The sequence below is a fragment of the Protobothrops mucrosquamatus genome, unplaced genomic scaffold (assembly GCF_001527695.2).
Source record: "Protobothrops mucrosquamatus isolate PMUCROS unplaced genomic scaffold, P.Mucros_1.0 scaffold1678, whole genome shotgun sequence".
NCBI classification, from domain to species: domain Eukaryota; kingdom Metazoa; phylum Chordata; class Lepidosauria; order Squamata; family Viperidae; genus Protobothrops; species Protobothrops mucrosquamatus.
The window spans coordinates 170,934-184,733 of NW_015387834.1; the positions used below are offsets into that span (position 1 = coordinate 170,934).

Sequence of the window (13,800 nt, forward strand, 5' to 3'; positions counted from 1 at the left end):
AGATAGATAGATAGATAGATAGATAGATAGATAGATAGATAGATAGATAGATAGATAGATAGATAGATAGATAGAAGATGGATGGATGTGTATGTAAAAAACAAGTTAGAAAAAAATTGGGTATCTTTAGAAAAATAGGCTAAGAAGGGGTTTTTAAAGATATTTCTTTTTTAAACTTACCTGTCATACTTGTATCATTGTCATTCTCTAGCTATGATAAACGAATCAAATATTTTAACAAGCAATTTGATGGGAGGCATTTTCTGGTTTTTCAGGACACCCCTCCTTCAGGCACTTATTGGTCTTTTTGAATTGCCTGAAGATGACACCCTTCCTGATGAGGAACACTTCATTGATATAGAAGACACTCCTGGATACCAAACTGCATTTTCTCAGCTTGCCTTTGCTGGGAAAAAGGAGCATGATCCAGTTGGCCAAATTGTGAATAATCCCAAAATCCATCTTGCACAGTCTCTTCATAAATTATCTACTGCATGTCCAGGCAGAGTAAGTTACTTTAATGTGGGAATACGTATAGAGCCGAATGAGGGGTTGTTAAGCGAGGACCACCTGTGTTTTATATTTTTTAATCTCTCCTTGAAAATGTCGAGGCCAAAATTCTAAAACTGTTCCTCACTTCATATACATATGAGCGCCATCCTGACTTATTTCCTCAGAATTTGCAAAAGTGTTAAAACCTAGGATGTCATTGTGTTGCAAGGCAATTTTATTAATATAGCTTCATTCCCACATTATCCAGTTTTGAAACATCTGACAGTATTAAACTCCAGTTAGAAGTTGGAAGGCTTCCAAACAGCTATACCACACAAGCAAAAACATTTGGCTGCCACAAATGCCAAACAACACTGAGGAGGTATTGCTAAATAGGACAAGCAAAATAACATGGTGACTTGACTTCTCTTGAAGCAAGATGTCATGTTATTTTGCATAGCAATTTTGAATGGATACTCATTGAAATAAAGCATCTATATGAACAGTCTTCCTATAAATATTTTTATTATTATACTTATATGCTGCTCATCTTGCTGGAGGCAACTCTATATGAAATACAGCCTTAACCAACTATTTGATACAATAACTTGTGGCAATGCGGAAGCCCATTTTATTTCAAGGAGTTTAGTGACATAGTTTGATTTCTTCATATTTAGAAAAGTCCTCCACTTACAACTATAATTGAGCCCAACATTTCTGTTGCTAAGTGAGACATTTTTAAAGTGAGTTTTGCTCCATTTTACGGCCTTTCTTGCCAGAATTGTTGAGTGAATCACTGCAGTTAAGTTAGTGACGTGGTTGTTGGGTGAATCTGGCTTGCCCCTTGATTTTGTCAGAAGGTCTCAAAAAGTGATCACATGACCCCAAGACACTGTAACCATCATAAATATGAGTTAGTTACCAAGTGACTGAATTATGATCACATGACCGCAGGGATGCTGCAGTGGTCATAAATGAAAAATGCTCATAAGTCACTTTTTCAGTGCTGTTGTAACTTCAAACGGTCACTAAACGAACTGCTGTAAGTCAAGAACTAGCTATACAAAAGTTTTAGAGCCCATCTTCAACTAACCTGCTTGTTTTTCACCCTCGCTAAAAACAAGAGGGAATTGGGCGGGGGGAATCTTCACAGAGCTGCAAAGCTTTTATCATTTTTGAAGGTCTCAGACTTTTGGTTCCCACACCAAAGTCTTATGTCGCTAGGTCATGATGCCAGGGTTTAATAACATCCTAGTACCTACCTTTAAACTGGGAGCTTTTGCACAGACCCTAGCATTGGGTACTGTTATCTCTGCTGTCATTATTACAGCTTGTAAGAAATTGAGATATCTAGCTTGGTATGCCTCCTTTTCATGTTATGCTTTTAAATCCATTTGCTTGAGTTATTAATACAGTTTGAAATCTTTTTAGTCACTGATGTGCTCATTGTATCTGGATCCAAAAGAACCAATTACCTGGAAACGTTATTACCTCCCTGACACTTGGCAAAATATAACTGAATATAGTAGAAAGTGTGTAGATGCTGAAAATAGAATGGAATTATACTATGACCATACAATTCACAGAGTAGAGACAAATAAATACTTGGGGATTGATGGAACCTAGGATGCTTAGTTGGAATAATAGATTTATGTTTTAAATTATTTTAATTTAAATGTATTTTAAATATGTATATTGCTTATTTCTTTTAAGGTTCCCTCAATGCTAAGTACCAGCCTGAATGCCGAAGCTTTGCAGTTTCTTCAAGGATATTTACAAGCAGCAAGTGTAACATTGCTCTGACATTTTTAATCTGAGTGGCAGAATTTCAGAGTTACATCAAAGAGCAGTGATATTGACTGTCTTCTAAACAAAGCTCGGACAAAATGAAACGAGTTGCTATTTCAGAAATACATCACAGAATTATTGCTTGATGCAGAAGCTGAATGATACTTTGTTCATGTGTTCATAAGAAGGAAGTGATTTTCCTTTTCCCTGTTTGTTTTCAAAGGGAATAGTGTTAGAAGTTTATAATTTAGGAATGATTGGAATTTCACATATGCTGTGATTGAATAACATTTTAAAATATACTGAATACTGGCTGCACACTCATGTTGTCACATATTCTTTTTTTCCAGTTTATTGTCATTTGTATTTCTTTTGTGTCTTCTAAAATTTATCTGAATTGTGAATAAATAAGTTCTTGTTTAAAAAGTATTTGTCTAGTAGTGTATGTGTAACTTAGTACCATGCCATGCTCACACTTCAGCTTGCTTTACCTAATGCTGTTCATAATGAAAGTTAAGGGCTTTTGAAGAGCTCTTTCAAAGAATTCTACCTGTCTTTTATTAAGGAAGACAGTAGTTTAATACCTTTATCTTTGAAGAATGTATTGCTGTAAAATATCATTGAAAATAATTGCTTTGTATTAATCCATGCATATATTTCCTACTAAGCAACTTTACAGGTACTCCTTAATTTATGATCCTAATTGGGACCAGAACTTCTATTACTAACCAATAGAAGTTATAAAGTGAGTCATGCCGGATTTTACTAATTTTTTTCCATGGTCATTAAGCAAATCATGTGATTGTTAAGCAAATCTGGCTTCTGACTGCTTGTCAAATGCTCCTTAGGAAGATTGTAAATGGTGATCATATAACCCAGGAATGCTGTAACTGTCAAATACATAACTGTTGCGAAGCAACCAAATTTTGATATGATCATGGGGATGCTGCAATAGTTGTAAGTCACTTTTTCCAGTGCCTTCATAACTTCAAACGGTCGTTAAACGAATGGTTCTATGTTGAGGAATACCTGTACCTTAGTTTTCTTCAGCTCAATGTTTGAATGCTAAATTTCAGTTTAGGATGTGTACCTTTGAAAGAACAGTTAGTTGTCTTTCTAATTATGCCTAGATGTCCGCAAAGCAAATGTAAATACGGTTTGGGTTGAGAATGCATTTAAAAATGGTTGGAATTTGATGTATTAAGAAATGCTTTAAAATTTACAATATAGAGAATATTGCCTATTTCTTGTGCCACTTATATAGCGAAAACTAAAATGCATGTTATTACCTGAGTGTAAAATGTACTAGGAGTCTTGTTTGAGTTTTAAGAGTTGTATGCAGCTTTATACATTTAACGTGAAATGCAATTTATAGATTGGATGCTAGATCGTTGAAAAGGTTGGAGATACATAATATTGATCTGTTTCTATCATAGAGCACATTAAGTCTAACATACAATGCTAACAATGATCAAAGTATTTTAGGACAAGTTATTTTCTTTAAATCAGAGGTCCTGAACCCAGAGGTTGTGGCCTGGTACCTGGCCACGCAAGTGATGGGTGAGTGTTTGCACATGCACAGCTCCACTTGCATGTGCGCATACACCTGCCGCTTACACGGAACTATCCACTCTCCCTCTCCCCCCCCCCCGCCAGTCCACCAAGCCAGAAAGGTTGGGGACTGCTGCTTTAAATACATTTTTCCCCAATGTCCAGTTATTACACTTAGAGTAATGATGGCCATCTGAAGCCAATTGAGATAGTGATTAAGATGTTGACCTAGTTCTCCTCCCACTTTAAGCATGAAAAGTCGGCTGGGTGATTTTGGACCACTTTCTCACCCCAACTTACCTCACAGGATTATTGCAGAGGAAATAGGAAGTAGTCCTTAACTTAAACAACCACGATTGAACTCAGAATTTTGATTATAAGTTGTGGTTGTAAGTTGAGTCATTAACTCAGCTAGATTCTATGACTTGTTATGATGGTCATTAAGCAAGTCACATGGTTGTGGGTTTGAATCCAGCTCATCCAATGGGTTTTTTTTTGTTGGAAGATAGCAAATTTTTTTTTAGCAAAATGCAATCCCATGATCATGGGGTGCTGTAACCAGTCAAATGTGAGCCGGTTGCCAAGTGTCCAAATTGTGGTATTGACTGAATTTTTGAGTACAGCATTTTTATAAATGATAATGCTAGTGGAGATTTGTGCTTTATTTTGCAGCATATTCCTTGATATCCTTCAGATTGTCAGGACTCTCACAGATTTTTATTTTATTTTATTATATTTATTATATTTTATTTTATTTTAAAGTATCATCTTTACTTATGAAAATGCTTCTGTACCCCGTCAGACTAAGAGGAATTCTTAGAAAACAAAATGGTGTGTAAATGGAGTTTGATATTTGAATGGTGAACCTGTTATTCTAGCACAAATGAAAATCTTGAGGACTGAAGGTAATAATTGTTTTGTGCCACCCAGAGTCACTTCAGGTGTGATGAGCAGCTGTATAAATTTGATTTATAAATAAATACTGTTTATACATTAATGTAGCTATAATATGGTTTGGTTGGTTTTGGCTTTACAAGAAGTGTGAATCTCAACCAAATTGATAAATCAGAAACATTTTAACGAAGACCCTTTCAATTAGGAAAGTTGTACCTGCCCCATTTCTCTAAATTCCAACCAAAGATGCCAAATGATCATTTTAAAGCAGCAGAAGCAATACCCCCAAATTGGCATTTATGTCCTAAGAACGAAATCTTTTGTAAAATATTCTCAAACAAGTACTGTATGTCTAACAGGAGTCCCTTTCAGTTTGATTGAAGCTTGAGAGTCCCTCCTAAAAGCACGCTTTGGCTAAAAAAAAAAGGGTATACCTCCTTTCACTATTCTTTCCTGCCAAATTCAAGGCGGTCACGGGAAGGTTTTCCATTTTACTTTGATATTTGATAATAACTGTTAAGTAGACACCAGATCTCATGACTGGCTAAAACGAGATCTAGGGCCACAGCTGAAATTTCACTGTAGGCCAAAGTGCCTATTTCTGGAAGAAGAGCAGCGTTTTAGAACCGCACCGGCTTGGTTTGAATCAGTACCCGAAATGAACAAATGGGACTGAAAAGCAGAGTTGGCTGCAGTCTCTACCACTGAACACTTGGGCTGCTTAGCGCTATTAACTTGTAGTACTGCCCCTTTGCCACATAAGCACTTCACTATAGTCTGCCATCGATCTACTTTCGATAGAGCAGCATGCTTGAATCAACAGCTTTTGAATGCTTGGGGAAACTACAAGACCCAGAATCCACTAGGGCTACCCAAGGATAGAAGTAACTTGCTCCTTTCCCCTCCCTAACAAATCTTTCTCATGCTTATAAAGATTCTATTTATTTTCAAGGAACAATAAAAAAAAGTTTTACCCGATTTAAACTGAGTCAGATTTAATTAAGGGAAAAAAAAGGTTGAAAGTATTAGGTTGGCGTCTCTAATTCACCTGAAAGAGGATTTTTGATTCTTGATCTTGCTTCTTCAGTTATTTCGCTTCGAAGGGGGGGAAAAAGCAGTTTGTAACCCTCTGTAGGATTATTAGAGAAATAAAAGCCCACATTCTGGATAACTGGATAACAAATCCAAATTGGAGTGGAGCTTAGCTCCAAATGACTTCATGGGCACGCTTAGTAACAACATGGAAGAGTTCGCCGCTGCCTTCATCCAGAAAAAAACTTTTTTAAGTTTCTCAGTCCAAATAGAGCCCTGGGATTTCTTGGTTGTCTCCTACCCGAATACCAATTAGATGCGACTCTTCTTACATCCTCCAGATCAAGCTGAACCTAAAAAACAATCAAAGCTGACGCAAAGCAGCCTGTCTCAGGTTCTTCAGTTCTCTAGTACTTTTAGTACTTCTAGTACTAAAAGTACTAGAAGTACTAAAGTACTAAGTTCTCTAGTACTTCTAGTACTTCAGTTCTCTAGTACTTTTTAAAATCAAGCGTTGCAGAGAAAGTGGAAAACTGCGTCCTCTTTTGTTTTATTATAGTTGCTCATAATACATAATATAATCTATTATATTATCCAACTTCAGATCTTAGCTTTTGTTTTCCCAGGGTCCAAAGGAGCCTTTTAAAAATACAGAGCAAGTGAATCTCTTTGCATGTAAAAGGCGCTCCCTCCGACATCGTTTAGATTAGCAAACCAAGCTCCCGTCAGACCCACGTTTGGCAACGGCAGCCTTTCCGAACACAGCAAAGTTCCCACTTTCCAGCCCAGAGCGACTACCACCAAGAATGTTCTTCCGCCCGGCTTACAGGACCCGCAGCCACGCCCTCCGCTGCCGAAGGTCAGGAAGCAATGCACGCTGGGAAATGTAGGGCTTTAAGGAAGCACGTGGCAGAAGATATATGGGGAAGATGAAAGAAAGATCTCTCGAGGGAATGGAGCATGCTGGGAAGTATAGTTCTTTTTTTAATTTCCGAGGAAGGAAGCGAAAGCCGTGAGACGCTGACAGACGGCAACGTGTTCTTGGTAGTTACCCTGGAGCATGCTGGGTGTGGTAGTCATCCGGGAGCGATCCGTGCCGACAATGCAAAAACTCTTTAAAAGCCGGCCGCTAACTACAACCGCGGCGTGCGTGGTGCTAGGCGGCGCTATAAATAGCTGCCAAGGACGCGGCTCCTCCTTCTCCCTCTCTCCCCGTGTGGTGCCGTCACTTCCTTCCCGGCCGGAGCTGGCCCCGCTCATTCTCTTTAGTGTTTGCCCTGTGTCTGCTGCCGCTGCGACTCGCTCGCTTCCCTCCCCTTCCCCGGACCCCCCTTTCCTGGGAGCTACCAATGGACTGAGCCGCCCGATAGCCCGCCGTCAACACGAGCCGGCCCGGGAGCCGCAGCCCAGACAAACATCAGGTGAGGGGGGAAAAGAGGAGGGGGAGGAGGAGGAGGAGGAAGAGAGGGAGGGAGGGGGCGCGCGGGTGGGATGTGGGAGGGAGAGGCCTCGGCCGGGCCTGCGCTCAGGTTGGGGCCTAGCGGGACGGCCAGCCTCGGGCCAGGGGGGGAGAAGCTCGGGCTTCCCTGAGAAGGGCGGCTGTGGCAGCGGCGCTCATATGCTGCCGGCAGGTGGAAGGCGCGAGGTTGACTGACAGGCTCTCCTTTTCATCACCTCGCTGTAAGGGGTTAAGGAGACTCCGCGGGAGATGCCTTCGGGGATTGCGGCTCGTGGCTTCTCGCTTCGGGCTCCTTCCCTGCCTGCCTTTTCCTCGTGGGCCCTCGATGTGGGAAACCCAGCGCGTCGTGTGGGCTCTGTGGGAAAAGAAGCCGTGGACTGTGGAGGGTCTGAGGTAGCGCAGCTCTCCACGGCATCCTAGTGATCGGTTTGGGTTAAGAGTCCCATTCTGGGAGAGGTAAAACGAGGCCTTGTTGTAACTTACTGTTTATATGAAGTGACAAGCACGGGCAACTCTTCTCTCTTGTGCTATATACAAGATGCGTATACATACTACATGCCTTGTGTGTAGCTTTCTTTTCCTAGAGCTGTGCCGCATTTTTATCTTTTATTTGTAACGATAGTCTGTGTGGGATGTTTTGGCGCTTACTAATCAGATTTCTTGATGTTTTCATATTCAACGCAAGATAGAGGTTTTCTCTGTAGAATAGCTGCTAATAATGTCTTTCTCCACTTTGGCCCTGCAGCCGTTGCAGAATAGAAACTATTATTTATCTTAAACACATGGACGGGTTCCGGTGGAGAATTGAATTTCGATTCTAACTCAGTCACAGTTTTCATTGGATTCGGCTCCTGAAGTATTCTGCAAAATGGTGTCTGAAATCTGGCAGATTTTATTCCTTTAAAAAAAAAGCCTTATGTGCTTTCATTGACATATTGTAAGGTATTCAGCTCCTAATGGAAATAAATGGCTTAAGGGTTCCAAATGCTATAGTTTTCCCTCACAAACTGTGCTGTTTCACTGTAGGAGAACTAAGCATTTGCTAAATCCAGAACCAGGTTTAAAAATTAAGTGGCTTTGTAAGTGCATCTCTTGCTTTGGTTTTGACAGGATGAGCTGAGATTCAGCCATACTTGGAGAATAACTGAAATCGGCAAGCTTTAGTTAGTTATTTTCCATTCATTGATTTGTGTAAGCATTCCAAAGGGTAACTTTGCAACAGAGTACAGTAAACTCTTCCAGTAGTAAAAATTCCATTGCAACTCAAAGATAGAATCTGGAGATATTTTATTTGTTGTAGGAGAATAATCAGTTCAATTAACATTTTGATAATTTGAAGTTTGGTAGGCTGGGGAATTAGAAAAAAAAATCTTGAAAAAAGCAGAGGCAAGCCTTTTTCACATCACACCAAGAAAACTACATGTGTCTTTATAAGTCAGGCCCAATTCAAAATATGACTTTATTCTCGGTACTATTTTTAACTTTTTGCATTGCTCTGACATGACAAACTGAAGTGTGTATAACTAAGACAGCACAAATTTGACCAAAACTTGTATAGACTATTCTGTAATCAAGAGACCATAGTCCAGTGGTTCTCAACCTGTGGGTCGGGACCCCATTTGGGGTTGATCGACCATTTCACAGGGGTCACCAAGCAAGGCTGTCTGCCATTTTTTTTGTCCGCCATTTTTTCCCCTTTTCCGGCGGGTGCCTTACCTCCCTTGGGCTGGGCCAGCTGGTGGTCGGCCTGCTCCATCTCTGCCGCTTGCCAGCTACGCCTCGGCCAGCACAGGGGGTGGAACCACGCATGCGCGGGGCTCCCGGGCAGGGAAAGTCCTCGACTTACGACCGGTTTAGTCGACTTACGACCGGTTTAGTCCTCGACTTATGACCGGTTGGGGTCGCGGCATTAAAAAGGTTGAGAACCACTGCCATAGTCTAAGTGTCTTGAATGGCATTGCATTTTGAAAAACTGTTCAGATTTTGAACATCATTAACAATATTCCAGTCTTCTGCTAACTTTCCAGATTCTACTTTTTTGTGACTAATAGTTAAATCAAGCAATCAATAATTTGTCTTTTGCTGCAGATACTTAATTACAATTAATTTATGAGTCTGGTTGCAGCTTTATTATATTGTAAGCTGTCCTGATTCTTTGGTTGGGGGTAGCATGTAAATGGAAATACTTCAATTTTTAGATAGCTTTGAACAACATTGGACCTTATTACATCAAATTAAGCTATTTGTTTAATAACCTAGGAAAATATGAAATTCTAGACACTTTATAGCAGAGGTCACCAACCTTTTGGGCACCAGGGACTGGTTACGTGGAGAGAGGTTTTTCCCTTGACCAGAGGGGGCGTGATTTTGTGTGCTGCCTGCATCCTACAGATGGGGCTTTGCTTGTTTATGCGACCCGGTTGCTGGCATGCCGCGGACCGTTACCAGTCCACAGACCGATGGTTGGTGACCTCTGCTTTATAGGGAGTATTTCATATATGTACAGTTGGGTTGTGAAAATTAACATTAATGAACTTCCCTAGGTAAATACTGACATTATGAAGTCACATTGTTTAGATTTAGTAAAAGCTGATTAGAAGTAGCATGTATATAACTTGATTAAACCAGATGAATAATTGCTTACTGTATGAACTGTCTCTGTTGAGTGCTATAATTGATGATAAAGACTTAATGCATCCATTATATTGTAAGCAGCCACTTGCTGAAGCTCTTGGCTTTTTTATGTTTTCACAAGCCCTAATTGTAAACTAGTTTAGTTCTTGATTTAGGATTCTTAATGATTTGGAGTAGCAGTTTTGGATGACATGAAAAATAACCTATTTCTTATTTGTTTGGCTATTAGAAAAGAACAAAGCAGGACTAAACAGGTTTGGTGCACTAGCACATAACTTGATAATATGCCAATTGAAACCAAAAAAATGAACCTACTTATAAAACATGGGAATATGATAGTTTTTGGGAAAGATTGTATAAATTAAACTCAATAATAGTCATTCTTAGTAATTTAATAGAACTATTTTTCTGTTACTTGAGAAAACTAAGTAAATTATGTACTAACGAAACTCATAGGAACAAAGTGAAATAGTACATCTGCTAGATGTTCCTGTTTCTAACAAGGATAATAGAATGAGACAGGTGCACATTTCCTTATCATGAATTAATGTATATGTAATATGCCTTACTTTGCCTTGTTCTGTGGATGTAACCCAGCTTGGAATATCACATCCCATCAGTTCTGCATCTTAGTGCAAATCTCTTATTTTACATTTATGCTTAATATTTTTGCCAAATTTATGCCATGCATGCAAATTCATTGGAATAAATCAATGATGCTAGGAATGGTTAGGGGAACAAGAAGGGGGAACAAAAAAAAGTTGGCTTGATAACATCAAAACTGATGCAAAGATGAACATCCAACAATTGAAAGAAGCTGTGCTTGACAGGGTAGCATGGAGAGAATTTGCCTATAAAGTTGCCAGGATTCGGACACAACTGAATGGTTATTCTACTTTGGCTCTTGAAGTAACCAGAAATGTTTTCCGTGTATGCAGTTGTTGGTATTAAATAATGCTATAGCTCTAACAAAAACATTACTAAAAATGCTAACACACTGATATAAGGGATGGAATTGGCAATGCCACCAACTAGACTTCGTTGCTACTTTTCAAATTGTTTTGATTTCTAAGTGTGTATGTGTACTTTCTGTCTAGGCTAGAGGATAAAATAAGACAGTTGAAGTTTCTTATTACAACCATAGAATGTCATTCATCAACAAATATTTGACAACATATACCTGCTGAAATGAATAGGAGTAGACCAATAATATTTGTTTTCATTCATTTCACTTCTTTAAAATGCACCATATTTGCTTCCAACGAAGAAGACTCCTGTAGCATCTGAAAGTATGCTCTTACTTGTGGCAAAAACTTGGCAAAACTACACATAATGAAATGGCTGTAGATTTATTATTTATTATTTATTTATTATTTCAATTTATATCCCGCCCTTCTCCCGAAGGACTCAGGGCGGCTCACAACATTATTAAAACAAAGAAAGACCCACACACCCCACCGAATAAAACCAAATTAAAACCAAAAATTTTATGTTGTGATAATTAAAATTTCTAAAAAACCCAGTTTAAAAATCCTCCCTAGGCCAGGCCCGCTTGTTGGAAAAGCCATGTCTTGAGGGCGCGGCGGAAAGTAAGGAGATCCGGAATAATCCGGATCTCGGGGGGTAGTTCGTTCCAGAGGGCAGGGGCACCCACAGAGAAGGCCCTCCCCCTGGGGGTCGCCAGNGCCATAGTCTAAGTGTCTTGAATGGCATTGCATTTTGAAAAACTGTTCAGATTTTGAACATCATTAACAATATTCCAGTCTTCTGCTAACTTTCCAGATTCTACTTTTTTGTGACTAATAGTTAAATCAAGCAATCAATAATTTGTCTTTTGCTGCAGATACTTAATTACAATTAATTTATGAGTCTGGTTGCAGCTTTGTTATTATATTGTAAGCTGTCCTGATTCTTTGGTTGGGGGTAGCATGTAAATGGAAATACTTCAATTTTTAGATACCTTTGAACAAATTACATTACATCAAATTAAGCTATTTGTTTAATAACCTAGGAAAATATGAAATTCTAGACACTTTATAGCAGAGGTCACCAACCTTTTGGGCACCAGGGACTGGTTACGTGGAGAGAGGTTTTTCCCTTGACCAGAGGGGGCGTGGTTTTGTGTGCTGCCTGCATCCTGCAGATGGCGCTTTGCTTGTTTATGCGACCCGGTTGCTGGCATGCCGCGGACCGTTACCAGTCCACAGACCGGTGGTTGGTGACCTCTGCTTTATAGGGAGTAAGTTCTATTGAATTTCATATATGTACAGTTGGGTTGTGAAAATTAACATTAATGAACTTCCCTAAGTAAATACTGACATTATGAAGTCACATTGTTTAGATTTAGTAAAAACTGATTAGAAGTAGCATGTACATAACTTGATTAAACCAGATGAATAATTGCTTACTGTATGAACTGTCTCTGTTGAGTGCTATAATTGATGATAAAGACTTAATGCATCCATTATATTGTAAGCAGCCACTTGCTGAAGCTCTTGGCTTTTTTATGTTTTCACAAGCCCTAATTGTAAACTAGTTTAGTTCTTGATTTAGGATTCTTAATGATTTGGAGTAGCAGTTTTGGATGACATGAAAAATAACCTATTTCTTATTTGTTTGGCTATTAGAAAAGAACAAAGCAGGACTAAACAGGTTTGATGCACTAGCACATAACTTGTAAATATGCCAATTGAAACAAAAAAAATGAGCCTACTTATAAAACATGGGAATATGATAGTTTTTGGGAAAGATTGTATAAATTAAACTCAATAATAGTCATTCTTAGTAATATAATAGAACTATTTTTCTGTTACTTGAGAAAACTAAGTAAATTATGTACTAACTAAACTCATAGGAACAAAGTGAAATAGTACATCTGCTAGATGTTCCTGTTTCTAACAAGGATAATAGAATGAGACAGGTGCACAGTTCCTTATCATGAATTAATGTATATGTAATATGCCTTACTTTGCCTTGTTCTGTGGATGTAACCCAGCTTGGAGTATCACATCCCATCAGTTCTGCATCTTAGTGCAAATCTCTTATTTTACATTTATGCTTAATATATTTGCCAAATTTATGCCATGCATGCAAATTCGTTGGAATAAATCAATGATGCTAGGAATGGTTAGGGGAACAAGAAGGGGAAACAAAAAAAAGTTGGCTTGATAACATCAAAACTGATGCAAAGATGAACATCCAACAATTGAAAGAAGCTGTGCTTGACAGGGTAGCATGGAGAGAATTTGCCTATAAAGTTGCCAGGATTCGGACACAACTGAATGGTTATTCTACTTTGGCTCTTGAAGTAACCAGAAATGTTTTCCGTGTATGCAGTTGTTGGTATTAAATAATGCTATAGCTCTAACAAAAACATTACTAAAAATGCTAACACACTGATATAAGGGATGGAATTGGCAATGCCACCAACTAGACTTCCGTTGCTACTTTTCAAATTGTTTTGATTTCTAAGTGTGTATGTGTACTTTCTGTCTAGGCTAGAGAGGATAAAATAAGACAGTTGAAGTTTCTTATTACAACCATAGAATGTCATTCATCAACAAATATTTGACAACACATACCTGCTGAAATGAATAGGAGTAGACCAATAATATTTGTTTTCATTCATTTCACTTCTTTAAAACCAATAATATTTGTTTTCATTCATTTCACTTCTGCACCATATTTGCTTCCAACGAAGAAGACTCCTGTAGCATCTGAAAGTATGCTCTTACTTGTGGCAAAAACTTGGCAAAACTACACATAATGAAATGGCTGTAGATCATGTCTACAGAGGGGAAAGGGCCACGGGATCAATTAAAAATAATAGTTGCCTGTGAGGGAATAGCTAGTGTACTAATCATGTTTGGTTGAGCTGCGATGACAGCGTTGGTGCAGCTTGGAGATGCTCAGTAGCATGCCTTTTGGTGCAGTGGCAGATCTTTCCTAGT

General features: G+C 38.9%; 2 protein-coding genes across 5 annotated transcripts in view; both read left to right on the forward strand.

Moving 5' to 3' along the window:
* CSE1L (chromosome segregation 1 like) overlaps positions 1 to 2,709 on the forward strand; it is a 28,621-nt gene extending 25,912 nt beyond the window's left edge. The window contains exons 24-25 of the mRNA XM_015822797.1: positions 276 to 507; positions 2,206 to 2,709. Coding sequence (XP_015678283.1) covers positions 276 to 507; positions 2,206 to 2,295 — 322 coding nt within the window. The 3' untranslated portion in view covers positions 2,296 to 2,709. The remainder of the gene's footprint in view (positions 1 to 275; positions 508 to 2,205) is intronic.
* A 4,358-nt stretch (positions 2,710 to 7,067) lies between these two features.
* Positions 7,068 to 13,800, forward strand: part of STAU1 (staufen double-stranded RNA binding protein 1) — a 38,342-nt gene continuing 31,609 nt past the window's right edge. For all 4 annotated transcript variants that reach the window (XM_015822799.1, XM_015822801.1, XM_015822802.1 and 1 more), the window contains exon 1: positions 7,068 to 7,178. The gene's annotated coding sequence lies outside the window, so the exon portion shown is untranslated. The remainder of the gene's footprint in view (positions 7,179 to 13,800) is intronic.